The sequence below is a fragment of the Parasteatoda tepidariorum genome, chromosome 10 (assembly GCF_043381705.1).
Source record: "Parasteatoda tepidariorum isolate YZ-2023 chromosome 10, CAS_Ptep_4.0, whole genome shotgun sequence".
In the NCBI taxonomy this organism is placed as follows: domain Eukaryota; kingdom Metazoa; phylum Arthropoda; class Arachnida; order Araneae; family Theridiidae; genus Parasteatoda; species Parasteatoda tepidariorum.
In genome coordinates this window covers 58,937,764-58,965,273 of record NC_092213.1, presented here as the reverse complement: position 1 = coordinate 58,965,273, position 27,510 = coordinate 58,937,764, and the positions used below count along the sequence as shown (strand labels likewise).

General features: G+C 28.5%; 1 protein-coding gene across 1 annotated transcript in view; it reads right to left on the bottom strand.

The window, feature by feature from the left end:
- LOC107443070 (neprilysin-2) overlaps nt 1–24,192 on the bottom strand; it is a 103,476-nt gene extending 79,284 nt beyond the window's left edge. Inside the window, exon 1 of the mRNA XM_043046407.2 lies at nt 23,782–24,192. Within this exon, the coding sequence (XP_042902341.1) occupies nt 23,782–23,840 (59 nt within the window). The 5' untranslated portion in view covers nt 23,841–24,192. The remainder of the gene's footprint in view (nt 1–23,781) is intronic.
- Nucleotides 24,193–27,510: the final 3,318 nt, after the last annotated feature.

Genomic DNA, 27,510 nt, shown 5'->3' with positions numbered 1-27,510 from the left:
AGTTTAATAACATTGTAATTCAATACGCTAAAAATAAATACAAATAGAAAGTATGTAAAAAATCTCCTGAATTAAAACCCATTACATGTATGTTAAAATATAAAAATATTGCATATAAACTCGCGTTAGTGAATGAAAAAACTCGTGCAAGCAAAAATATTAGTGACGAAAAATGTTTAACTGGAATTTTTTTATTATTATTAAGAAAATGACTCCGAATTTTAGATGCTAAATTGTAATGCTCATGGGAAAAAATCCTGGTAAAATAAACGTACTGTATGGTAATGCCATTCCTGATAAACACATATTTTTTTCATTTTAATCATAAATCACTAATTCTAACTGATAAAACATTTGTATCCAACTGATTGAATCGGATTTATAAGTCCTTAGACTTGAGCTCGGAAATGTCTGATTGTAACCATAACCTTGAACAACATACCACTTTGTTTTCTCAAATACATCCATCCTCAGCTGCACTATAATCAGTAATGAATTGTTAGAAATTTTTTCGAAAAAATGGTTAAACAACAATTTATTTAACTGTTATTTTACCATAATCAAACAGAACAGTCAAATGACCAAAACAAAGATGGCATTTAAACTGTTAATTGTGAAGAAAACCGTTTATTATCTGCTTTCACCTAACACAGTTAAATAACCAGAATTTGATTCCACCAACTAAGACCACCTAAAGAAGCCTCTTAATTCCTAGTAGTTGGAAAGATAAGTAGCTGGAAGTCGAAAATGCTAATCTGTCAATCTCATGACCGACGGAATATAATAGATCATTTTTTACTTGTTCTTGATTTTTTTCTGCTGGCAATGTTTCTCCAGTTGTTGATTTTAAAAAAATCTGAGGTGAAAATAATCTGCGAGACTGTGACAATCTGTACGCCCGCTGTAATGCTAGATGGTTTTTGATACCGGGCAGAGAAGTACTTTTTGTATCCGACTTAATAAAATGAAGCATTATTTTCCATCTTCACCTTTACAGAAATTATCAAAAACATAAATTAATAAGACCGTTAGACCATTAAACCATAAGCCCATAAGACCGTTAGATCATTTTCTTTGGCGAGTCAGTTCAATCTACATTTATATTATTTAGCTTAATTGAAGTAAACGAATTAACAAAACTTAAAAATACTAATGAATTATTTTTATTGAATGTACGCTTTAAAAGGAATTGTGCTTGGGCATGGTACTAAGGCAAAATTATCAAAATAAAATTTGATTATTATTTTATATCAAAAGTTATAAATAGATTTGTAATTTTAATTAATGTTTTGTTTTATTTTAAAGAATAGTGTTTTTCTACCACTTACCTCTAAGTCCCCGATGTCAGCTGTGTCTAGTTATAATATTTCAAAGTTGTAACTAGATTTTAGAGTCATAAAAAATTATACAGATTAGGAAAATAAAAAATTTCAGCACTTTTAAACTTATTTAGTTTAAACTTATCTAGTTAATTGATGTGTAATATTAAATAAATTGATTTAATATTCTTGTAAAATACTCTGGTTTTAGTTCATTTTAAATTTTACTTTGGTAATATTTAATATAACATTAATGCAATTAATAACTTTAGTTTTATTATTTATTTTTAATTTTCCCACTGCGAATTTTTGATTACTTGCAATAGTAACAAGAGGTAAATATTGATTTATTCTCATTGTTAATTTTCGAATAAATTAGTTTTACTTATTAAGGTTGTTAAGGTTAGTTAAGGTTAAGGTCACCTTCATTATTTATTGAATAGGTGAGTATATTCTCTCACAAAAAAAAAAATAACTGATACTCTTACAACTATTGACGACACCGTCCCTTTAAGTGAAGGTTATTTCAAAAGTTCCATTATAAGAGAGAAAAAAATACTCCTGATAGGAAACAACAAGCTTATAGGAGTTCAATTTAAGATTCTTATTACGCTTTGAGACTAAAAGTCAAATTGGAAAAAAATCCGAGACAATAGATAATTAATTTCTAAGTTTATTTTCTATAATAACGGCGTATTTCCCAACAATTACGAGTAACTTCGCATTCTAATTACACCTTAAAATTATTTTATCATCAATAATTGTCATTCAGATTGAGAAAGAAAAGTTATTCTTCATAAAAGATTGAAAATTATATTTTTAACTTATTCTTCGGAAGCTAGAATAAAGATCATTACCTTTTTAAAAAAATCTTTCTCGCCTTTGTAGTGTTCATGCAATCAGATGTACATGCATTTATCTTTTACATGTAATTTTTTAAACGTGGATTAAGAAAATTTAGTTTCCTGTTTGTATATAAATGCTCGGCGCTGTAGACAGTTATAGCTAAATATAATCAAGAAAAAATACTTCAAAATCACACATTAAAAAGTTTTTAAAATATTTTAATGGATGAAGATTCATAAATCTTTCAAAATGTTTATCTACCAATCTTAGATTAAAAAAAAATTAAAAAAAATCCAACCACTTGCACCACATCGCATGGTCAAAGATGTTCACGGCGTCATCTGTCAGAAATTTTTTGGACTAAAACCAGAAATTCTGTGATAAAACATTTGTGCCCTGTCACATGAATGTGCAGTAAAAGTTAGCTCTCACAGCAAATTCACGTGACTATCCATGTTTTTTAAGCTTAACCGTTTTCTTATTATAAATATTTGAAAGCTTACAGTTTAATTTAAGACACTTTGTATGATCAAGCTGTAAGGAGGCGATAGCGTCGTTAACATTATTTCATTGACAAAAGCATAACAGTTATTAAAATAATATACGTAACATGTAAGTAAAATGTTTGCAACTATTTTTTATACGTTAGAAAGCACTTAAAATATCATTTATAATAAAAAATACATAAATTGAGAAAAACTTGGAGTTCGAAATTTGAAACTGAAAGGAAATGGATGAATGCATTCAACACTATCATTTTGATATTTTGATAATAAAATGTAGTTCTGAAAATATGACTTGCGATTTTATTATCGTAGACTATCGCGTTTGTAATAATTTTCTCTAAAAAATTTCAACGAGCTACTAAGTTTGCTTTTAAGCACTTTTTTTTCTTAAACTTTAAAATATGTTTGGCCGTTTTTGCATAAAATTAAATTAATTGCAAAAAAACATCTAATAAAGCATAAAAATAAATGCATTATAACTCAAATCACTTGCTGTGTACAGCCTGCAAATTAAAAGTTATTTTACTTATAATACCTTTTGCTCCAATGATCAGTTGTGTTTGTATTAAGATGAATTTATAAAATTTGATAGAACCACTTAAAACATGATAATAAATCAGTGGGAACAATTTAATAAGACACAAATGCGTGCAGTGCATAAATGGATTAATGTTCTGCTTTTTTCACAAGAATGGGATTTCTCACTTTCAATCTTTTTTAGTAGATACTTGAAGACACCAGTAAAAATTTTCAAAATTAAAATTAAGTTTACTTTTTAAATATTTCACTATATTTTTGGAACTTATTTCACGAATAAAACAAATTTGCACTCGTTTTTAAATTTTATTATTAGAATTATATACTCAACAAATTTTTTTGCAGAAATTTAATCTCATATTTTTAACATATGAAATAGATTTCACATTAAAATTTATGAAATATATTAATATATGACTTCTCATCAATAAAATTTCTTTTCGGCAACTATTTTCTTAAAGGAACAAAAAGGGATTTCAGAAACGTGTCCATTCGTTTGTTTTATGCTACGTAATGAAAAAAGTAAACTTAAAATAGGAGTGAAGTAAATATTTGAAAAGAAACTTCCGGTCTGGTGAAATAGTTTTTTGTTTAAAAAATTTTTAATATAATTTATTCAGTTTTGAATATTTTTAGTTAAATTGTGACATAGATTTAAGTAAATAGATCATTGCATATAATTATTATTGCTTTTAATATACATATGAATTTATGGTACATATGTGAATGAATATATAGGCTTTGTTCTTTTATTTTAATCATTGCTTACTAACTAATTAACTTATTATGACTTTATGGTACATATGCGAATACATAGGTTTTGTTATTTTATTTTAATCGTTGCTTAGCAAATAATTAACTTATTCATTAACAATCAACTTATTAAATTCGACTTTATCTACTATTTTAAATAGAATTCTAACTACAAACAGTTTAAATACGCAATTTCAATGTTATTGATAAAAGTTAAGAACTCTGTTCAAACTATTTTAAACATTCCACTAAATTTTTGCCCTGAGTCTAAAATTTGAGATAATACTTTTATTGAAAATGCGAATTAATATAATTTATTTATCATTTGTTTCATTTTCAATACTAAACTGCTGTTTGTAGAAAATGCAACACCATGAAAGAATCATCAGAATCAAATGAAATTTAATGCAGAAACGACTTGTACTGATACAAATAAATGATGAAATTTTCAAAACAAAAGAAACAAATTAAGCGTCCGAAATCAGTATTTGGTGCAGCCACCACGCGCTGCAATAAGTGCTGCTATACGACGTGGCATGGAGTCAAACAGATGTTGAATATCTGCTTGAGGAAGAGAATTCCATATCGCTTGTATGCGCAACCAAAGTTCGTCTTTGGAAACTGCAGGACGCGGATCACGAGTGAGACGCCGACCAACCATATCCCACACGTGCTCAATAGGCGACATATCCGGCGAATAAGCAGGCCAAGGAAGAAGTTGCATGCGTTGTGCTGAACAGAAGTCTCTAACAGTCCGCGCAACATGTGGGCGTGCATTATCCTGCTGAAAGATAGCTCCAGGGATGCCTTGAAGGAAAGGAACGACTTCGGGCTGTAGCACTTCACGGACGTATCTGTTGCTATTGAGATTACCCTCAATTCGTATCAAATTGGATCGTCCATGATACGAAATCGCACCCCAGACCATAACTCCGGGTGTTCGACCACTATGTCGTTCAATAATACACTCAGGAAGGCAGCGTTGACCGGCATAACGTCTAACACGAACACGGCCATCATGGGTCCACAAATTGAAGCGTGATTCATCTGAAAAGACAACTTGGTGCCAATCAGCTCGCCAGTCTCTGTGCTCAAGAGCCCACTGCCGACGCAGCCGTCGATGATCCGCCGTGAGGGGAATCCTGTATAATGGCACCCTTGCACGCAATCCACGGCGCAGCAGACGACGACGAATTGACGAAGCCGACAATTGTACACCTGTAGCAGTAGACCAATGTGCTGCCAGCTGCCTGGAGGAAGCTGTGCGATCATTCACCGCCATGCGGAGCAGGTGTCGATCATCGCGCTCTGACGTCACCTTCTGTCGTCCAGTGCCTGTTTTTCGAGTTGTTCGGTGCTCGTCGGTCCACTGCTTCCAAACTCGCATCACTGTGGAACTGTTCCGCTGCATACGAGCTGCTATTGCGCGATAGGAAAATCCTCCTTCTCGAAGGCCGATTATCCTCCCTCGTTCAAACTCCGTAAGTTGCTTGAATTTCTTATTCTTCCGTCGTGGAGGCATACTCAGGTCTCACTAAACGTTTGCCACTAACAAATAATCATAGACTATTTTCAACGTCCCGCTACAGCACTTTATTTATACGCTTTCAGCATCAATTCAGAGGGCGCTGCGCGCGCCACGCACGCGCGATGGCTCTGAAACTTTATTAATTTGCATAATATCCTATAATTGACATTTGCTGCGAATTTCATTTGATTCTGATGATTCCTTCATGGTGTTGCATTTTCTACAAACAGCAGTTTATTTATGCTAAATAATTTTACAAAGAAGTAAATAAGTAAAAACTCGCACCATCTGATAACTGAAATAGTGCACGATGTATCATAGTTTATTTTGATTTTTCCTACATTATTTAAAGTATTTAAACTATGTAGGCAGATTTTTAATATTTTTTTAATGTAAATGGAGTAAAATGAAAAAGTATTTTTCGCTTTTACTAAAACTGAAATACCTCTAATTAAATTACTTATCTGAAGAAATTTGTATTATTGTATTGCTTAAATTTATCCTGAAACTATTCCAAAAATCTTTAAATTAAAATGCGCAATTTCTTTCTTAAAATATAAAAAGTTTATTATGTTCTACCCCGCATTTTACGCAATCCACAAAAAATGAAGATTTATTATAATATTCTGATTCATATGACATGAAAAGAGAATCCATTTCAGAACAAAAGTAATGAAAGTTAAAGTTAAACAAATATACACAAAAATAAAAATTAGGAAATATATATCAATATTTTGTCTCAATGTATCTTATTTAGAAGGAAAAAGCTTATTTTCAAAAATCCTCAAAATCAATTAATGGTGTTCTGATTTATGAAATAAAAATGATTAATTCTTTAACAGATCATTTCTTTAAATTCCTTCTAAAACTGTTTCAAAACTTCATAACATCAAAAGTCTCTTTGCTTGGATGTCAAACATATATCCTATAAACATATATCCTATAAACATTTTGAAAAGATTGTTTGAAATAGATCTTAATCAAAACATATTTATTTCAACTTAAAATTTAGAAAGAAATCAAAGTTGAACTACTCAAGGTGAGCCAACGTTTTTTCATAGCAATATTTTTTTATAAGCTCAGACCACCTAACTGAGGTTTATAATGAATTTAATAAATAACGTAAAAGCTAATTTACACGATTGTAAAGTTCTTACAAGAGTAATAAATTAGAAAAAGTTATCAATTGGATGATTCAATATTACTTTTATTGAGGTAGCGTATAAAGAAAAAACCAGCTTATAACTAGTTTTCCGCATCTGATAGACACGTGTCTTCAGATTATTCCGTTATGAAATCAAGCATAAAACCTCTCTGCAAGCTTGTTAAGCACGCAGTTGGCCTTGTTAATTATTCATTCATTTATTTGAATGAAAACGAAATGATTCTGCTGTGCTTTTTTTTTCATTGCAGCTCCCTAAGTGAGCAAAGCCACTATATTATATTTAGCGTTAATTAAAGACTCATCTTTATTAGTAATATTATTTTATTTTTGAAGGTCCGAAATGCGTGAAAGGTACAATAACGAGATCCTTGTAAGTCATAGCTTACAGTAATTATAATACCTTGTTCGTGGTATAAACTCAGTTACTGAAATAGACTACATATTTTTTGACTTTGAATACTTTAAGATTTTTCCATGGCGTCTCAAAAATGTTACGACAAACTTGTAAGAGCGTAAGGATTGAGAATTGCTTCACAATTCATGCCCGTAAATGCTAAGTGGTGCTATGCATTGCTACTGTGTACCTAGGGTGCTGCTAGAAACACTTCTATACCCTTCTGATTCGTTGAGCCTTCATTTATTTCTATGTAAAGTTCTCAAACTTATCGTATATCACGAGCTTGTGACAAGAGTCTCCTGTGCTCGGAAAAATTGACTATGCCCTGCAACCAAAGCCCTGTCGATGTCGATCATTTATGTAGCAAACTATAGGCATCTATTGTGACAGTCTAATATTATTTCCTTTTATCTAATACTCCATTTATACTCAAAATCAATGAAGGTTTTCAATTAATAACTATTTTGCGTCCCATTAGACCTCTGAAACACTTTTTCCTGTCTGCTTGTGGGTTGATTTGCAATTTTCAATCTTTGTGATGTTCCTTACCTCTCCTCAAAGGCAATATTTTTTAGACATTCTGCCAAGTCTCATGAAGCTAAATTTCACAAAAGGTACAAAAAAAAGTATTTCTTATAGCATTTATTATTTTTGACATTGGTTAACTTTAATTGTTCATTTGCTATTTGAATCGTATTTTGTATACTCTATGGAGGATTTCTGGAATTATTTCTGTTTGAAATATTTATTAAGAATAATTAGTCTGACCCCACTCTGCATTGTTCCTTTTGCGCAATGATAATGTAATTACTCGGTAAGGAAGGGATTTCCTGAAGTGTCTGAAATTCGAGAAATATAGAAAAAAAAAAGATAGCTTATGCATAAAAATAAATTATAGCAGCTGTTTTTCCTGTTCCACCAAACGAATAACAGTTGCAAGTAATAGTTATGAAAAGATTTAGCTCAAATAACAACTGTAGGGTAATGATAATTCTATCAACAAAAAGAAAACAACATAATTTTGGATATTGAAACCAAAATAAACGGCATTTAAATCATTCGTTTGGTTATTTTTTCGTTGATATGGTAACGGTTAACCGAATATTCTGATTTCCGAAATTATATTAGTTCTTATTTCCACACATTGAAAAAAAAGTACAAAACTGAGAAGTAAATTTAACCGAATGATTTTTATGCCATGCTCCAAGGTATCATGATAAAATTACCGAATTTCACCACATTTACCAAATTGTATTCACATATTAACCATATTTTATTGTTAATTTTACTAAAGATCATTGCCTAAGCGGTTTGGTAAAGATTACAGAACTTTTTAGTTTTCTAATTTACGGAAAATTTTACTATATTTTGGTAGTTTTGAACTTTGTTTTTCTCAGTATAGTAAAAATATTTAATATTCCCAAAACTATTTTTATAATGCGTTGTAAGGGAATGCTAATACAAGACAAATTTTATTTATGATAATGAATGATTTCAATACGTCTTATAACTTATCTGTATACTAAAAAAATTTTTTAAATAAATATGCTCCCATTTTTATTATAAGAATGACTATAACGCCCTTTAAAAAGTAAACCCATAAATGTCTGTTATAATTATGCATGCTGGTTAGCTTATGTTACTTATTTACAAATGTGGTTGTATTTGTTTAAATAATTAAATTCCAAAAGTTTTAATTGTTTTTGAAGTTTATGAAAACTGTTGATAAAATTAAAACGCTGTAATTATTGCATTTAAATTGAATTAAAATATTTTGAAAAAAAGCAAAAACAAAATGCTTTAGCTTCAAATATTAAGAAAAAATATACTCTACTATCTTTTTTTTCTTCTTTATTTTTTAAACTCTTAAACCATCCAAAATCTCTAAAAATTCGTCACAAAGTAATCAAAGATTTGAGTTAGCACTTTTCTTTAAGTTAATGAAATTATCTCAAATCAGATTACATTGAAAATCCATACAAAAGATAAAAAAAATCTATTATGTTCTCAGATAATAAAAAAAATTCAACAACGAAGCATTAGCCCAGTACTTCCTTTTTTCGGTGCATTGAGCGGAAAATTGTCGCCGGAAAGGTGCAAACTGTAAACTACCGGTAATTAATGAAACAAAAAGACACAATTCAATTAATTTTTTGACAGGTTGAGGAAATGAATGTTTAAAATCTAATTACTCACCGAATCAGTCGAAAGAAATTGAATTAACTCTTCATTCTTATGTTTCTAGATAAGTCTTTAACTTTAGTCTTATCTTCAAAAGTTACTAAACATAGTACGTCGTGCCAGAAATGCATACTATATCGACTTTTTAAATTATGTTAAGTCTATGAGTATAGTTATTACCGAAAGTTGTAACTATGTATTTCAAAGGGTTTTAAATTTGTTTCAATAATATTTTGTAAAAATTTGTCCAGTGAATTTTCATTTAAAAAGTATTTTTATATACGTAATCTCGAAACAGATGAAAAATTATTAATTTGTGAAAAATTATTAATAATGAATTAACTCTTCATTATTATGATTCTAGATAAATTTTTAACTTTAGTCTTATCTTCTAAAGTTACTAAACATAGTACTTCGTGTGAGAAATGCATACTATATTGATTTTTTAAATTATGTTAAGTCTATGAGTATAGTTATTACCGAAAGTAGTAACTATGTATTTCAAAGGGTTGTAAATTTATTTCAATAATGTTTTATAAAAATTTGTCAAGTGCATTTTCATTTAAAAAGTAGCTTTATATACTTAATCTCGAAACAGATGAAAAACTATTTGAGTTTTGGCACAAGGCAAAGTAAATCAGATCAACATTCAAAGATTTAAGTCAGTATTGTTAAACAGAAAAATTCGCATAATTAATTCACATATTCTTACTAAGAAGAAAATGTGGTCAAAACTACCAGAATATGGTAAAACTTAACGTGTTTTTGGCTTTATGGAAACTCCAAACAGCCACCTTTACCATAGCGCTCGGTAATTTTAACCGTAAAGTTTTAGTAACAATAAAATATAGTTTTATGACAGATAATAAAATTTGGTAAATGTGATAAAATGTGATAGTTTTACCATGATCTTTTAGAGCATGACATAGAAACCATTTATTCGATTTCCTATTTTTTTACTAAATGTGCGATAATAAGTGCAATAAATTTGAAATTTTGGTAGACTGTTACCATGTGAACGGAAAAATTACCAAATGAAGGGTTCAAATACCATAAATTTTGGTATCATTGACTAGAATTGTGATTTTTTTTTTTTACCAGAAATGTTCTTTCTATTTGGTAGGGTAATTTTATCCGAATTTTTTTTCTCTGTGATGGAATTTTTGAGGGAAAAAATAGATTATTAACACAGAATGATAAGCGGTAGGTATTTTCTTTTCTGGTTTTATGGTTTAATTCAAATTTGTTTACTTGTCAGAATTATCCTGCGAAAAAATAATAAAAATTATTTTAACTCATAAGTTTGTAAAAAAAATAAATAAATAAAACTAAAACGAGTGTTTTAATTTAAACCAAATAAGTGTTCTGTTATGCTCAAAATTTCTATTTCGTTTTTATTATTAAATTTACTGCTTCTTAAGTACATTTTGTTCTTTTGGTACAGCTACGAGAAAAAAAAAAGAAAAAGGAAACAGGCTGAAAATAAGTATTAATGTAATTTAGTTTTATTATTAATGTACTACACATTTTTGTTAAATACAAAGCATAACCTATCTAAACTATTGTCACATTACGATCGTTTTGACATTTCTCTTCACCAATCGTTTGCCAATTAATCATTACATTAAGATCCTGTGTTCTTACTTGGCAATTAAATTATCTGATCAGCTGATTTTTTTCACTTCTTATTAAACTTTATGAAATTGTAACAAAATAAAATGAACTTCGGATGCGAATCGGACAGTTAAATAGAGATCGTGCAAAATAGGAGAAAATAAATAAATAAATGAATGTTATTTAAAACCACCTCATTGTTTTCAATACATGTATCTTTGATTGTATTTCCTAATATATGCTAAGAATGCTTATAAGCATATATACTATATAACAATGTATTTATCAATATGAATGCATTTGGAACTTTAAAAAAAATAGTTGGTTTCATTTTACTTTTCTTTGCGTGCTATCATTTAATGATCTATAAAAACGCGCTATCATTTGGCAATATAATTGTTCCCGCTCAAAATTACAATCCTTAAATCAAACAATAAAGTATCCTGATTTTCCCTTAATCAAATTAAAATATCAAAAAATAATTTTGAAATGTTACTTGTTTAAATTTTTACATCTAATTGTTCTAATTTTTTTTTATGTGTGCATTTTTAGTACAGGTTTAATCTTATGAAATATTCTGGAAATTATTTTTGAACTCGTAAACTTATGTGACACGGATTGTATAAAAAAAAAAATCAAATCTAATGTTTTTGAATAATTATAAATAATTATTACCCTACTTTTAGTACAATAATTTAAATACGGACAGATATTCTGAAAAAATAAGTGAATTACAGAAATAAATGACAGCTCCAAAACAATAATAACGATAATTTCAATGCAAAAATCATTCCCATTCGTTATGTCGATTCAAAAATTGCTATCTTTCGTAATATATTGAAAGTTTATGTTTATTTCGTACCCTAAGTGATTTTTCCCTGCAATCGTATGTCACGATCATCGTACCTTATAAACTTACAATTTCAATCAATTAGGATTTTTCTGTGACCCCTAACCTGGGTGTTACGAAACCCCCTGACCTGGTCATAAAAGATGACCAAAGAAAGGCCACTTTCTTTTCTCTTTCAGCTTCCGCATTTTTTCCGTCCTCAATACTAAGCCGTTTCCTCCTTTCTTTTTCGGTGGGTCAGATTTTAGAATGACCGGTGTGACCCATTAAAAGACCATTTTTAAACAAAAGATGTATCAATCAGCCAGAAAAAAGGAGCGTCTTGTTTTCGTTGCAGCGGCATGAAGATTCATAAGACACGAAACGATTCCCCTATTTTTGGCGACCGGTTCCTTACCTTTTCCGCAATCTTTGGCGGAATTATTTTGCAAGAGGGAAAATTGGGTAATATTGAAAAGTTTTATAGCACTTGTGTGAACCTGATGTCAGCGGGTATTAATTGCAATTAATCAACAATATGAGTTTTTTTGTGTGGCACTCCCCGTAATTATATTTTCAAAACACAATGAGAGGTATAAATGTTATAAATAAAATATAGCTTGTGATGAAAGTTTATATGCTGCTTCCGGTGTGCTCGTTTTCAGTCCGTTATATATCATCAAGAATTTTTGCGAAATAATACATAAAATATAAATGTCATGGAGAATTGTAGAATTTTAAATTAAGGATATAAAGTAGAAAATGTCTCCTGTGAAATTTATATTTATTGAATGTTAAAAATAATTTTCATAAGTGTATCATTAGTTAATCCATTTAAGTAAAACAAAATAAAATGCTGAGTCCATGCGTTTGCTACAAAAATTTATTTTGCCATTACGAAAAATGGTGACAAGCTGGATTGCTCCTGGTAGCCTTAAGTTAACAATTTTTTCATTAATTTTTAATTAAACATTTGAGCTAGGAATAGTATTAAACTCGGTTTACTCAGAATTATTTCATGATATCTGCTATACTTCAGAAAATGAAGATTATCGCGTTCAAACTAAAGGTCCTAGATTATTTTCTCTGAAATTTTCCATTTTTTCCTTCAAAGAATAGCCTTTTAGTTTTTTGGACGATATTTAGATTTTCAGCAAAATAAATTTGGAACACCCACTTTTTCTTGTGTTATTTCTCTCAAACTATTTAAATTACAACACCCCAGATTTTATCATAGATATTGTAAATAAATATTTATTTAGTTTTTAATTGATGAGTCAAAGGTTTTAAATTCAATTTTCTTTAGAATATAAAATGAAAAATCTCATTGTGAAATTAAACTTTAAGAAGTTAAGATGTAAAATCTCTAAGCGAATTTAATTTTTTTGAAGTTAAAATGAGAAATGTGTGTTTATCACCATTTTGGAAATGAAATTCAAAAGTATATTTAAAAAATTTATTTAAAAAATTTATTTTAAAACTTTGTAACTTCTCCGTAATTATAAGTGCTTAAAACTACAAATGCCTTTTTCAATATTTCCCTTTATATGGTATTAATTACCTCTTGAAAACTTTTGTTATCACTTTTGTTAAATTCGAAATATTCACACTTTTGTGATTTAAGTTAGCACACAATTTCTTTTCCTTTTTTTTAATTAAAATTACTCAATATTTATAACAAAGTATAAAAAGTATTATTGATTTCCATTTCATGAATTAAATATATATTAAACGAAAGTATGATAAAAATAATTCTAGAAAACGCCAAAAAATATATTATGTTAGATTTGAATATTTATTAAAAATGTAATATAATTAACAGTCAATTATGCAAATATAATTAAAGATTAATAACAAACTTTATAACTTATCATTAGTCATATGTATTAAAACGTTGACACTTTCTTTTTAAAATACTCTGTCTTTGTTTTAAACTCATTCTAAAAATCCTTATTTCTAAACTTATTTTTAGAATTAATTTATAATCCTTGTTTCATAGTCTTCTATAAACACATAATGAAGTCAATTTAACAATGATATTTTTATATATTTAGGTCGTTTTATTAAAATCTATAGAGATGATTATGCTGAATCGATATAAATTTCAATTAAGTAATTTACAGCCCATTTGTTTGAAAATATTTTTTAAATAATTAAATTACCCAGAGCAATACATGAAACCCAATCGCTAATAATGCCATAAATTAATTATAGAACACAAAATCGACTATTCACTTGTCAAACAATGTTCTTCGTGAAAAATTAGCCTATTAACGCATGCAACTTGGGCATGGTGCAAGGATCAGTCTTATAAAATAAGGTTAAGTAGTAACAAAAGTTCAAAACCTTCCTTCCTTTAAGGAAACTTTTGCTGTAAAAAGTAAAAGAATCAACAAAAAAGAAGAAAAAGCAAACGATCTTCTTGTCCCTTCATCTGACACCAATTCTGAACGACAATTTACATGCTGCCGCCAAGGCCTCTTTCTATATTTTTACTACACATGTGTTTCGTAACTACAACTTTCACTTCAAATAATATCGTCCGAGGTTGAATAAGTTCGTTAGAGGAGGGTATCATAGGGAGATTTTTTAATATGGAGCCATTAACCTAGAAAATTGAGCACGAGATTTCGTAAATAAATTGCTCATCAATAAGTAGATGAATGCTTTTAAGTTCATTTTATTTTCTCTTTATTAGTTCACGTGGGTTGGGAAAAAAATTTTCTTTCATGAATACACAATTAGTATCCATAAATTATTGTTGGAATATTTAAATTTGACGAAATCATATTAAGCAATGCAACTTTGAAATATTTTGTTTATTCGGTTACAGTTGTAAGTAGAATTGTTCAATGAGCATAAATAAAAAAATATAAGTTACTGAAAGTATAATGCAAGACAAAAAATTTATAAGAATTTTTTTTAATGCTATGAAGTGATCCTAATTTCCTTTTTTTAAGTATTAAATGAAGACATTAACGTCATATAAAAAGTTTTTTTACATGTCATTTATGCTCAATCATAATTTGCACTATATAATATTTTTAGATATAATATTTTTAGAAAGAAAGAATTTATTTTTCAGTTACAATTATTTCTTTATCATAATAAGCACTGATGTAAAAAGTGTTTCATTAAAGCAATAATTTAATCTGATGAAACAAATAATCTCAAGAATGAATATTGAAGAATTAAGAATGAAATACTGGTCAAGTCAATAAAAACTTCATTAGCTTATTGAGTAAAGTTGAAATTAGTCAATATGCTTCCAGCACCCGAAAGTGGCGCTCATTCTCAAGGCACGCGACATGTGAATGATGAACACAGGACAGATTTGAAACAATAGCTTTTAACGAGAAAATTTTTTTTTTCAATGGCAACTGTTCTATTTTCTTATGCATCCCTAACCTGCTTACATCATTCACGTCTTGATAATGAGCATCATGTTCAAACATGTCGACTCTTTTCAAATTTAATGAGGAAGCTAATGAGGTTTTCACTGTCAAGTATGCACATTCTGTCAATTGATAAGAAAGATATTTTAATGCAAAGATTTTTCTTATTAAAAAATTTTCTGTTATTATTAAAAATTATTATTAAAAAATTATTGTTATCGATTTATTCTAAACATAAATTGCTTCTATTCGGAGCACTCGGGAAGCAAGACGAGGCTTTCATTCTGCATTTAAAAAAATTTTTTAAAGAATTAAAAAATAAATTTATTATTATGAAGTTAAAAAAAATACAAATAAAATTTAATGCTTATATTTTCATAAAATCATAAAAATAATATTTCAATGCTTTTGCAATATATTGACATGATCATCTGAGAGAATCAATGCTGTTTCATATCAGTAAAAAGTACTATTAGGTGATGAGAAGGACAATTAGAAACTATAACAAATATAGGTTCCTTTTTAAATATGAATAAACTTATCTTAATAAATTTACATGTGATCAAAGATATTTTAGGCATAGATAAATATTTACAAAATATTAATTATTTTCAGTCATCACGTGTAAATTGCTGAAAAGGTTCGACTATTATTTTAATAAATAAACAGTCCTAATTATCACTGTTGCTTCGTAAACCAGCAGTGATAATTAGGCCACGAGTTTGATATCACTGGTAATAAAGTAACAAAAAAAGTTTATTCGAGGCATTTTTTTTCCCAAACGAAACAACTCAAATTTATAATATGTCACGAAATTTAATTTATTGTTGTCTATTCATCTATTTACCTCCTAGAAAAATTATTGTCATTTAATTTTTTTTAAATAATAAATAAGCAGCATGATAGCAGATTTCTGAATATCGGAAAGCCCAAAATATTAATCGCTTTTTGAAACAATATGGAAGTTCGATATCATATTTTGTATTTCGTATGTCAATAGATTTAGTATATGATGATCACTTTTTTTTTTGTTTCTTTATAACGATTAAATATTCAACATTTGGCGATTTTTTTTAAAAAACTTTGTTTACAATTAAACTCCAAAACTATGGTCCATACAGCCAGCGAATATTAAGTTAAATGGAAATAAATTTTCAATAAACTGATTTCAAGTAACCTACAGACGTTAAATGTGTAAACAAAATTTTGAAAATTGAAAAAGTTAAACCACTTTAGAAAAAAAAAACTATGATAAGAGGCTGAATATTTTTTTTAAAAAATATTCTCAGAATATTTTTTTTTCAAATGATTTCTAAATTTTTGATTATTTTTCTATTGCTCAGTGAACTTCTGGGATGTTAATTTTTCTCATTTTATTGCTGATATTAAAATACTTAATTTCTCACATGCTTCAATTTTTTTAGTAATTCCACAATTATTTATTTTAATGTGTTTGGTAGAAGAATGTTCTGGGTTAAAAAGTATCTGTAAATGACATTATGATAACTCGATTTACATAATCGACTTTAAACAGGGAACAATAATTTATTCTTCACGTCTAAAGATAAAACAATTTTCAGTGCACAAAAAAGTTTCCATATATTTACTTGCACTTTCTAATGTTTCCATATATTTTTTAAAAAAAATTCTAAAATGATTTAAAATATCTTTTAATCATGCTCTGCCTCTAAATGCATGAATATGAGTTGAAGTCCTAGACAACTTACAGTAAACAACTTTCATCTTGCATACGGTTTGAAATAAATAAAACCGATTAAAACGCTTGGATATGAGTTGAAGTCCTAGCCAATTTGCAGGGAACAACTTGCAACTTGCAAACGGCTTGAAATAAATCAAGCAGATTAAAACACTTGAGTTGAAGTCCTAGCCAACTTGCAGTGAACAACTTGCAACTTGCAAACGGCTTGAAGTAAATCAAGCCGATTAAAATGCTTGGATATAAGTTGATGTCCTAGGCAACTTGCCACTTTCAAACGGCTTGAAATAAATCAGGCCGATTAAAATACTCTGTTTGTGTACAGAATAGACGGTGCATTCTCTATTTATACTAACGGTAAGTGTGCAAATGGCATTAAGTCTAAAATCTGTCGGACAAATTTTTTTTTATTTCATTACTGTCATTAACAGCTGATCCAGTTTCGGTTTTAAGACTACTAATGTTCAACTCCGTAGCCTTGTAATTTTGAACCCAATCCAGAAGAATTCTTGGATCAAGTATTGGGGAAAATTTGCTTTCGTGGAGGACTTTTTGATGAAAATCAGCATTTGCGTTACACGGAGAAGAATACCACGAAAATCTCTCAATGTTAACCTGACGACAAGTTGACTATAACCCATGATCCGTCTACTAATAAGGATATTTTACGTCAACACTGTGGTCGGTGTGAGCCGGGTGCGGAATTCGTATCGACTAACCATTGCTGGGATTCGAAACTGGTTCAGCTCATTGAATTTCGAACGCTCTATCTCCTGAGCCACCATGGCTCTGTCGCACTAATTTTATTTTATTTTATTTTATAACCATCGTTGAACAGCCGACCAAATTTCGGGTTTACAACTGTCAGTGCTCAACTGTCGGACTAATTAAAAGTACTGGGAATTTTTCAAATTGATCTAGAATATCGTGATACGACGTCGGTGGTTTGGAAAAATAAACAGGATTTTTTAATCAGCCTACAGCTTATAAGCAGATTAAAATATTTTTCTCGTCATAAATAACAATCGTTTAAAAATATTTTGCTTCAGTAAACTAAAAATACACAATTCACTCAAATTCTAATGAATCTCCAAACTACGACTGAAATATTTCTCCATAATAAATTTCTGGTGAAATATTATAGACTTAGTTTTCATTACGTGTATCAAGTCTTTAAATAGTTTTGTAGCAAACCGTTTTGAAGTTTTTAAAAATAATATTCTCAAAATGTGTTCTCTGTCAAGGAAAATGGCCCATATTTAAATTGAAACGCAGACATTACAAGCATCATCATTTAAATTACAATATTCATATTTTCTTTTCAAGCTCTTAATATTCATCGCGAAATATGCATAGAGTTTTAACTGTGATCAACAGCACCTGTATCGGTTATTCAGACAAACATTCAGACAAACCTTTTAAAAACACTTCGCCTTAATTGCTTTTCAAGAAGAAGAGAGCTATATCAAAACTACGTGTTACCTTTCCCAGAATCTTAATTTCATAATTCCTGATTTATATGAATCGCATGTAGCTTTTTTTTCCCTTCTAATTTCAAAAACATTTAAAAATCCATTAAAGTGCGACGTACTAGAGTCTTGACTTTGCGGTTAACCTTGATATTGGACAAGTTACGTAAAAGTCAGTCATTCGCAAGTAGGTGAAACATTGACACCGGTATGAACGTGATGAAGATGATTTCGAGAAAAAAAATGTTAAGCATGTGAGGCACATTCATGGTCTTGCGTGATGAACGAACGGGGAAGTAAAAAAAAATTATATATATTAGTTGCATATCAAATGCTTTACTATGCGAGATTAACTTCCGCGTGGAATTTTGTTTCCTCAAAGTTGATATTTGTTAAGTTATTCCGTTCACAAGTTATAATTTTTTCAAGCAGTATAAATCGAATGTAGCCAAATTTTGTTACGACATTGTGAAAATAAAGTTAATAACTGAAATGTTTTTTGGGTGATGCAAAAATCATCGTTAATAGAAAATTACGCAATAAAACATTGTGAAAATATGTGGTAAATTACAATTGGAAATAGAGACAGTATGAAAATAAGATTATCATTTTAAAAATTAAAAAAAAGGAATGAAAGTAATTTTAAATACTACACCACAAAATTAAAAAGAGCTATCCTAACGATTTTGTTAATAAAAAATTAGAGTGATTTCTATTATTTCTGGCTCTTATGTTTTTGAGTGATTTTGAATGATTTCTTATCTTAGTACTTAAGATAAATTTTAATAGTTAATGATTTTAATGATTTATAGCGATTTTCAAGATTTCTGATTTAAATTATATCGAGTGATTTTAATTATTTTTGGTTTTCAGTATATAAATTATTTTAATTATTTACAATTTTAATTATTCTGAGAGATTTTATTTATTTCTGATTTTAATAATTTAGAGTAATTTCAATGATTTTGGTTCTTAATAATTTAGAGAAATTTTAAAAATTGATCGAAAGAATTGTCTGTTATTTTAAAGTTATTTAATCCAATAGTCCTATAGTATCATAACTTGTTGCGCCTAATAATAATATTGTACTATAATTAAATAGCCAAGAATTGTAATTGATTAAATTGAATTCATTTCGAGATAAATTTTAAATTAGGGATGAACAGGGTAACTGCCAATTACTCGGCAATCTAATTATCTGGACGCAGCAAAATAATTTTACAACCTGGTACCGAGTACCCAGACCCGGGTTTTAGTCTAGTCTCAAGATCCGGTGAATAATATCGGGTATCTATTGCCGGGAAATACTCGTTTAGGTTCAACACAATCATATTCGGATTCATAGTAACCTTAATACTATTCATAAGTACAATTTCATAATTTTATAACCGTTGTTGAACAGCCGACCCAATTTTATGGGTTTACAACTATTAATGTTCAACTCCGTAGCCTTGTAATTTTGAACCCAATCCAGAAGACAAGGGAACTCCTGGATCAAGTATTGGGATAAGTTTGCTTTCGTTGAGAACTTGTTGATGGAGCTAACCCGCATTTGCGTAACATTAAGAGGAAGACCACGAATCTCAAATGGTGAACCTGACGGCAATGGGACTCTAACCCATGATCCGTCTACCACTGAGGATATTTCACGTCAGAAATGTGGTCGGTGCAAGGCGGATACGGAACTCGTATCGTCTGGGATTCGAACCCGGTTGGCCGCATTGGAAGGCTAACGCTCTATCCCCCTATCGCGGCTCTCATAAAAACAATTGTAGTTTTAGAAATCCACGTATTCCATCTGTTTTTTAATAATCAAGCTGAAATAAATAACTTAAATTCGACAGATTTTGCTTTTGGCCATAATTTTATTTCAGGGAAACATTAGTAAAGTGGGCAAAGAAATATGTCCGCCAAAGATAGGGGTACATTTATGAAAAAGGTAATCAAAAGCAAAAGTCTTAAACGGAAAACTATTGAAGCTAAATAAATATGATAATTAAATTAATACAAAATTAGAAATAAAAAATTAAATTGGTATTTATTTAAATTAATAAAATCATAATGAGCAGAATTCAAATATTAGCGTAGAAAGTTGTGTTAAAAATTTGCTTTCCGAAAATGAGTAAAAGCATTATTATTTAGGTTTGTAAGCTTAGTATTTTATAGAAATATCCACCTTTATAGAAATATTTTCTAGTTTAGTTGCAAACAAAATATAAATATTTTCTAACAAATAACACATTAATTATTCTAATTCTATAACTAATTTACACACCATTAAAAATTTACTTTCTAGTAAAAGCAATTAAAATTGAACTATTTGCAATAACAAATTTAAAATAATAACATTAATTTTTTTGAAAGTAGTTTTTATTTTTAAAAAACTGGGTTTAGATACCGCAACAAAAAACTCATTTGGAAACATTTTATTAGATTTTCAGCATTACGTTTATACTGAAAATAAGTATGTATAAAAAATACTGCCATAAATTATCTTAAACCACATTTTTGATAGAAAGCTCTATAAATCGTCACTTCAATTAATTTAACTTCCAATCGGTGTGGTATAAGTTCCCTGATCATCGGGGTAACCACGAGCGTTTTTCATAAGTGTTTCTTCATGTGACACAAATACGCGTTTGTGTCACAGTAGAAATTTTTCTTGGAAGCAAATTTGCTTTTAGTAACAGAGTTACTTTACCTTTTGGTGTTTAAAATTATTAGGATATGGAGATATAACCGTAACTTTGAGGACAGTAAAATCGCTCTATAAATTTTTTAAATTTTTTTTTATAAATTCGAAATGGAAGTTATATTTAAATTCCCTCCCAATTTTAGACACTCTATTTATACTTTAATCAATCTAATTATTTTTCATTTATTTTCTTAGAGCTTATAGAAGAATAAAAAAAAGGTCCTTTTCTTGGATATTTGCTTTACGAAACGCAAAACTAGTTTTTTTTTTAGTTTCAAAATGAAGAATTAGAAATAGAGTAAAAAGATATTGGTTTAATAAACCAATGTATTTTTATTAAGTAATATTTGCAAGTTCTTCCAATTACTTCCTATTTACATTACTTCCATTGGGCTCCTATTTACATTAGACATTTTAAATTTCTTTTCAATTCAAAATAATTTACTATAAATTATTTTTAAATTTAGCTTATAAATATCTAATTTTTAACATTAATGTGTGTGAAAATCTTTAAAATATTTTCGCCGCTAAAATGTTTTATTTTGTAATGAACAAAAAAGTTTATTTAAGTACATACGAAAATGGTAAGTATCAACTGTTGTATTATCTTCACAAACTTCACATAAATCACTTTCTTTTGCCGACTAAAGCAGGATAAAATCTTTTACAGAGGTTTCATTCATATTTTTACAAGAATGAGATAAATGTAAATGCACATTATTCAAAAAAAGTTTTTATTCCTGTAAATACATAAATTAAATTTTTTTGCTTAATAACGCAAGTTTATTCCAAACCATGCATAAAAAAACGTTTTTAATTAAAAAAAATGTATGAAAGATGATTTATTTTTTCTTTCGTTTAAGTCTAGATCAGTGGTTAGCAACTGGCGGCCCGCGGGCCGCACTCGGTCAGCAAAGCCTATTTTTGTGGTTCGCTAACCAAAATATATTAGTTTTCATTTTTTTGTGGACAATTTTCGTAGAAAATCTATATGGGTTTTAAATACTTTCAAGCTTTATATCTTAACAATTTGATATCTGTTGCACATTAATTTTTTAATACATAGGTGCACATTGAAGTAATTGTAGGCAGAATTTTTAAATATGCAATTAAATATTTTTAAAAATCTACATCTTATTTTAATTTGTAATGCAATACTTTTGCTTTGTACAACTTGATAAAAATCTGACAGTAATATTCAATGCTCCTTCAAACATAAAAGAGTCCTATATAAAATTTTGATAAAGTTGCGGCCCGCCATTTGACTGGCGCTTTTAATTTCCGGCCCCCTGTCTCATGTAAATTAGAAACCCCTGGTCTAGATCATGTAATGGTTATTGAATCTACTTTTTCTTTTAATAAAAAATGAACACTTTTTGCCGTAGTTGATGCTTTTTTAAACTTCTGTTAGTTTAAATTAATATGGAAAAAGTATATGGTCATATATACCAATTTCCGTCGTAGTTTTAATTAAAAAAACATTTATAGATGATTGTTTACACATTAAGCAAGTACAAAAAAGCAATAATATTTATTATGTAAACAATAACTTAAATCCCAACCGATTTTAAACAGACGGAACAGGAAGATTTTTCGCAAAAACAAACAAAACCTCATTCGTTATTTAAACTAAAGAGATTAAATTTCATGGTCGGTTTAATGTTCTCCTTGGACAAGCTTGTTGATTCTCGGATTCACGTGCTATCGTCTGATACCTAGTTTTGAATGTTAATTGCTTGATTAAGATTCTTACCCACTTTCAGCTTGCTTCATATTAAAAAGTAGAGTGTATAAAATAACAGTCAATGAAGCAAAAGTCCCAGTAGTTAAAAAAAAAATATATTTGGAACCAAATTCGGAAAAACGTAAATTTTATAAAACAATAAAAAATACCAACAAAATTTTTTTAAAGCTAATATTAGTTTTTAATATTTTTATATGAATATTATTAGTACATAATTATTATTATATAAATATTTTTACCGTTTTAGGTTTGAAGCCTACCGACATTGAGATTGGATATGAAAAATACATTAGATAAAAAACTATAAAGCAAATTTTAAAAAAAAGAAAAAAAACAGTGCTCTGTTTAACCTATTCTTAAAGTTTGTCAACATACTTTCGAATTATATCTTATAGAATAACAACAAACTGCGCAGAATTGAATGTTTTATTTATGAATTTATTTAATAATTCTTAATATATAACATATTATTATATATATAGTTTTATAAATATATATCTAAATATATCATAATTATTATTATATAAACATTTTTACCGTTTTAGGTTTGAAGCCTATCCACATTGAGATTGGATATGAAAAATACATTAGATAAAATGCTATAAAGCAAATTGGAAAAAAAAACAGTGCTCTGTTTAAGCTATTCTAAAAGTTTGTCAACATACTTTCGAATTATATCTTACAGATTAACAACAAACTGCACAGAATTGATTGTTTCTTTTATAATTTAATTAATATTTTTTATAAGTAAATCTCATCGAAAATTGGTATTTATTTTGAAAACAAATATATATCTCAATATTTTCTCATTTTCATAATCTATAGTTCCTTAGATGCTTGAAATTAACAAAATTCCAAAACTTACGAAATTATATTTTCCTGAAGTAGCTGAAAAATCATTGGAGCAGGTAAAAACTTACAGAAAGAAAAAAAGTATATTATTTTTTCAAAAAAGTTTATTCTATCGATGGTTCAGTTGGTATTTAAGTTGAAGCTTGGGGAATAATGGTTGCTGTCATCATATTTGGAAGAAAAAAAAGATAATTATATACTAAAATAATTACAAAAATAATTTGAACTACTCACCTAAATCTGTCTCTTCCACTTGTCAGCGTCAACTGGCTCTGTGTAACAGTAACAGCCATTTAACGAGAATTTAAAATAAATAAATAAAAATAGAAATGTTCTAAAACGTAACTACAACATCGATGAAAAAAACATGTGAAAAAAAAGTGAAAGCGAAAAGTTCGCGAAGTATGAAATCGTCTGAGGATAATTATTTTAAAAAATTGCTTGCACTTTTCTTTATCATTCCAAGTTGTTAGCAGTGAAAACACTTTCCCTTTTTCATGAAGATGGAGATACTGAGTGTTGGAGAAAGTGATCGTTTGTGTTTATCCTCATTTTCCGCGCTGCTTCGCTCCGCCTCCGGCTATAAGTGATTGGAGGAATGCATCTTCTTCCAAATAGTGCATGCGTGCTTGTTTTCGAAATGGTAAAAGTTTTTATGAAGTTTTCTTATTTTATGTGCAGATTTTTCTTGAAATTTACTTAGAAATATATTTTTGATCCAAACAAAAAAGTTACGTAATGCTATGTGATCAAAATACAAAGCCTTGACAAATGAATTTTCGTAGAAATAATAAGACTTTTCTTCATACAAAATATTTAATGTTATTGTTAAGGAAGCATAAACAAGATTCTTTCTCGTTTGTAAATATTTTTCGTTTTACTTTACCTCACTTTTCATAAGATTGAATTAAAAAAAAATTATTATTTTAAATATTAAAGATAGAATATATAGTTAATAAAGATGACCATTAAACACATAATTATTTTTTCATGAATATTTATTAATAATTATGTGTTTATTTGTTATTATTTTATTTTAAATATAGCTAAAAGAAATCGAGAAGATTTTTATATTCCAAAATCTATTTCTTATATTTTCCAAAAATATATTATTATAAGCGTAACAGTTCATTGAGAGATTTGCAAATAGTAGCAAATTAATTACCCCAGTTGTCACCAACACGAAGAGTTGGTATATATATAAGATAATATCTAAGATTATCTTATATATATACCAACATAATCATAAATAGTTTTAAAATAATGATCATAAATAGTTTTAGAAGATATTATCTTAGATAAGATAATATCTAAGATAATATCTTCTAAAACTATTTATGATCAATTTTTTAAAATTATCCAGTATAATATTACCTTGCGCACATCCATTTCGGGCCCATCCTTGGTAACTAACAAATCAAAACTCAGAATAACAAATCACTTCAGCAGTGCAGTAAGAACGACACTTTAAAACCCTCTTGTTACACTCAATTTGCGCCTTTGTTTTCATCTTTTGTTTTCATATTTTGTAATCTGGCAATCTTTCTGCGAAAACGTTTTTAAATCATTCTTGAAAAATTTTCTGTCCTTGTAAGTAGATCTCATTTTGCTACTCGCTTTATAGTCCCTTTTAAATGTTTTTTATTTTATTTTNAATTTTTATTTATTTTTATTAATTTGTTTAACGTAAACTAAGAAATAAAAACAAGAACTTTCCATCCGTTATAATAATTTGCTGTTCCATTATATCCATTTAGTTTTATGTTTATTTAAATAATTTTAAAAAGTAAGAGTAGTTATGATATGCATTTTAAGGATATTTCGCGGCATAACGATAATTATGATTATGTATTTTTTTAATAGACGCGCGACGCTACTCCACCGCCATGGTATAGCCGCATGTGCCTACTGGGTAAAAATAAGAGAGTAGCAATTCTGGCAATGGAAAATAGACCCAAGTGCCCGCCATTAAAAAAAAAAAACTTTTTTAATGGAAATAAATAACTCAAAAATCTGCTAATGTTATCATGTCATATCTCTTGTAAACCCTGTCACCATTTTATGACCCTGCCGTCCAAGTGTGACATTATTTGTGGGCAGCCCATAATTATATTTTAACAGACCTTTGACTATTAAATCTAAAAATATCTTCTTTAAAGAAATTGCACTTTTTAAAAGAAAATCACGATTTGTGCTAAATTAGTCTACCTATATATATATATATATATATATATAAATAACATACCTTGGGACACAGTACACCTTATGACATTTTTATTTTTGGTCTTAAATTTTAAATTTTAAATTATCTTTTAGTTCTTTTATATGTCGGCATCACCTAACCTTGGAACATATTTTGATTCTATTGATTAGGCAGGTAAGAATTTACTAGAATTTTTATTTTTTGAAGCATGTTTATTCACTTTTATATAAAAGTTTAATTAGTTCTAGAAAGAAATTAAAATTTTTTTTAATAATGGGTAATATAATGAAGTATAAAGTTTTGCCTTTAGAAGTTATTGAATTTAATTGTTCCAATGCTAAGCCTAAAAGTATGATATTTTAAAATATCCTATTAAGTATATAGTGCACCTTGGGACAGATGGAGGTGGCCCACCTTGTGACACTAGATGTGCATAATTAATCCTTATTGAAAATAGATTTTTAGCAAAAATATATTGTGCGTGCAAAGTATTTTTTAATTTATATAATCTGTGTCTATTAAAAGTTATTATTTTTTGTTTTAGGAACTCATTAGACTTAACTAATCACAAGAATCAAAAAGTATAAAAATAATGCAGTAATTTGTGTTAACAATGTTGAAAAAGCAGCTGCAAATTTTATAAGGGGAAATGATTTGTAAGAAAGCTGCTGAATTCTACAGTATTGGTAAGATCACTCAGAACTGCAATTTTATTTCCGTTAAAAAAACTAAAATTCTAACTTTAAACATATTTAAATATGCAGAGTTGCAAAATATTGAGGAAGAAATAAAATTGCTTCACTGTATGTTATAAGCCTCAAAGTACCATCAATTATTAACAATATGTGATGCACGTGCACTTACATATGAGTGTGCTTCGCCAAACCAAATGAACATTCCTCCAAACTGGGAGAATGCAAAAAAAATCTGGGAAGATGAGGATTTAATGCTCTCTGAATTAGTAAGAAATACATCCAGAAGAAAACCAGTAATTAGTGATTTACGCAATGATGACAGCGATGATGATGCCTGCAGCTTAAATGAAATGAACAGTGAAAGTGACAACAAAATATTTGACGATAAGAAAAAAATACATCTAGAAAAAAGTAGTGAAACAAGATTACATATTGGAGATTTTCCTCATATCAAATTTGCTGGTAAAAGATCTGATGTTGCCATTGTAGGTTGCGTTGAAAGAGTTGATGGAGATGAGTAAGAGTAATCAGTTTTGAGAAGAGTGAATCAATCTGCAACATTTATTTATTCCGAAAAAGAAGACATTTCATGCATAGATTCAAATGACATTTCATTAAAACTTAAGCAGAGCAAAGCTTTGAACGTTCTTTAGGTTTGGTATTTCATTCTGAACAACAGGATTTGAATACAAGAAGTTGAAACTAACAAAATAAAACTTTATTAACTAAATCAAAAAATTTAAATTTATTTAGTTATACTACTTTTAGAAAATTTCTACTTAACTTTTCAAATCTTTTTAACTTTCCCAAGGTGCCCAACTAGGAAGTACACCTTGGGACAAATAACAAGGTAACTAAACATTTTTTTAAAATTTTTTTCTATTTTTATGACAGATACAAAATCAAAACCTAGTTAAAAAAGTTTTCAAATGTTACAAGAATACCAGCTAAAATTTTAACAATAATTGATCAGAATAAAAAAATTTAAAAAAGTGAAAAGCGAATTAAAAAAGTGTCCCAAGGTGAGTCACTCTCCCCTATATATACGAAGAGTTGGTATATATA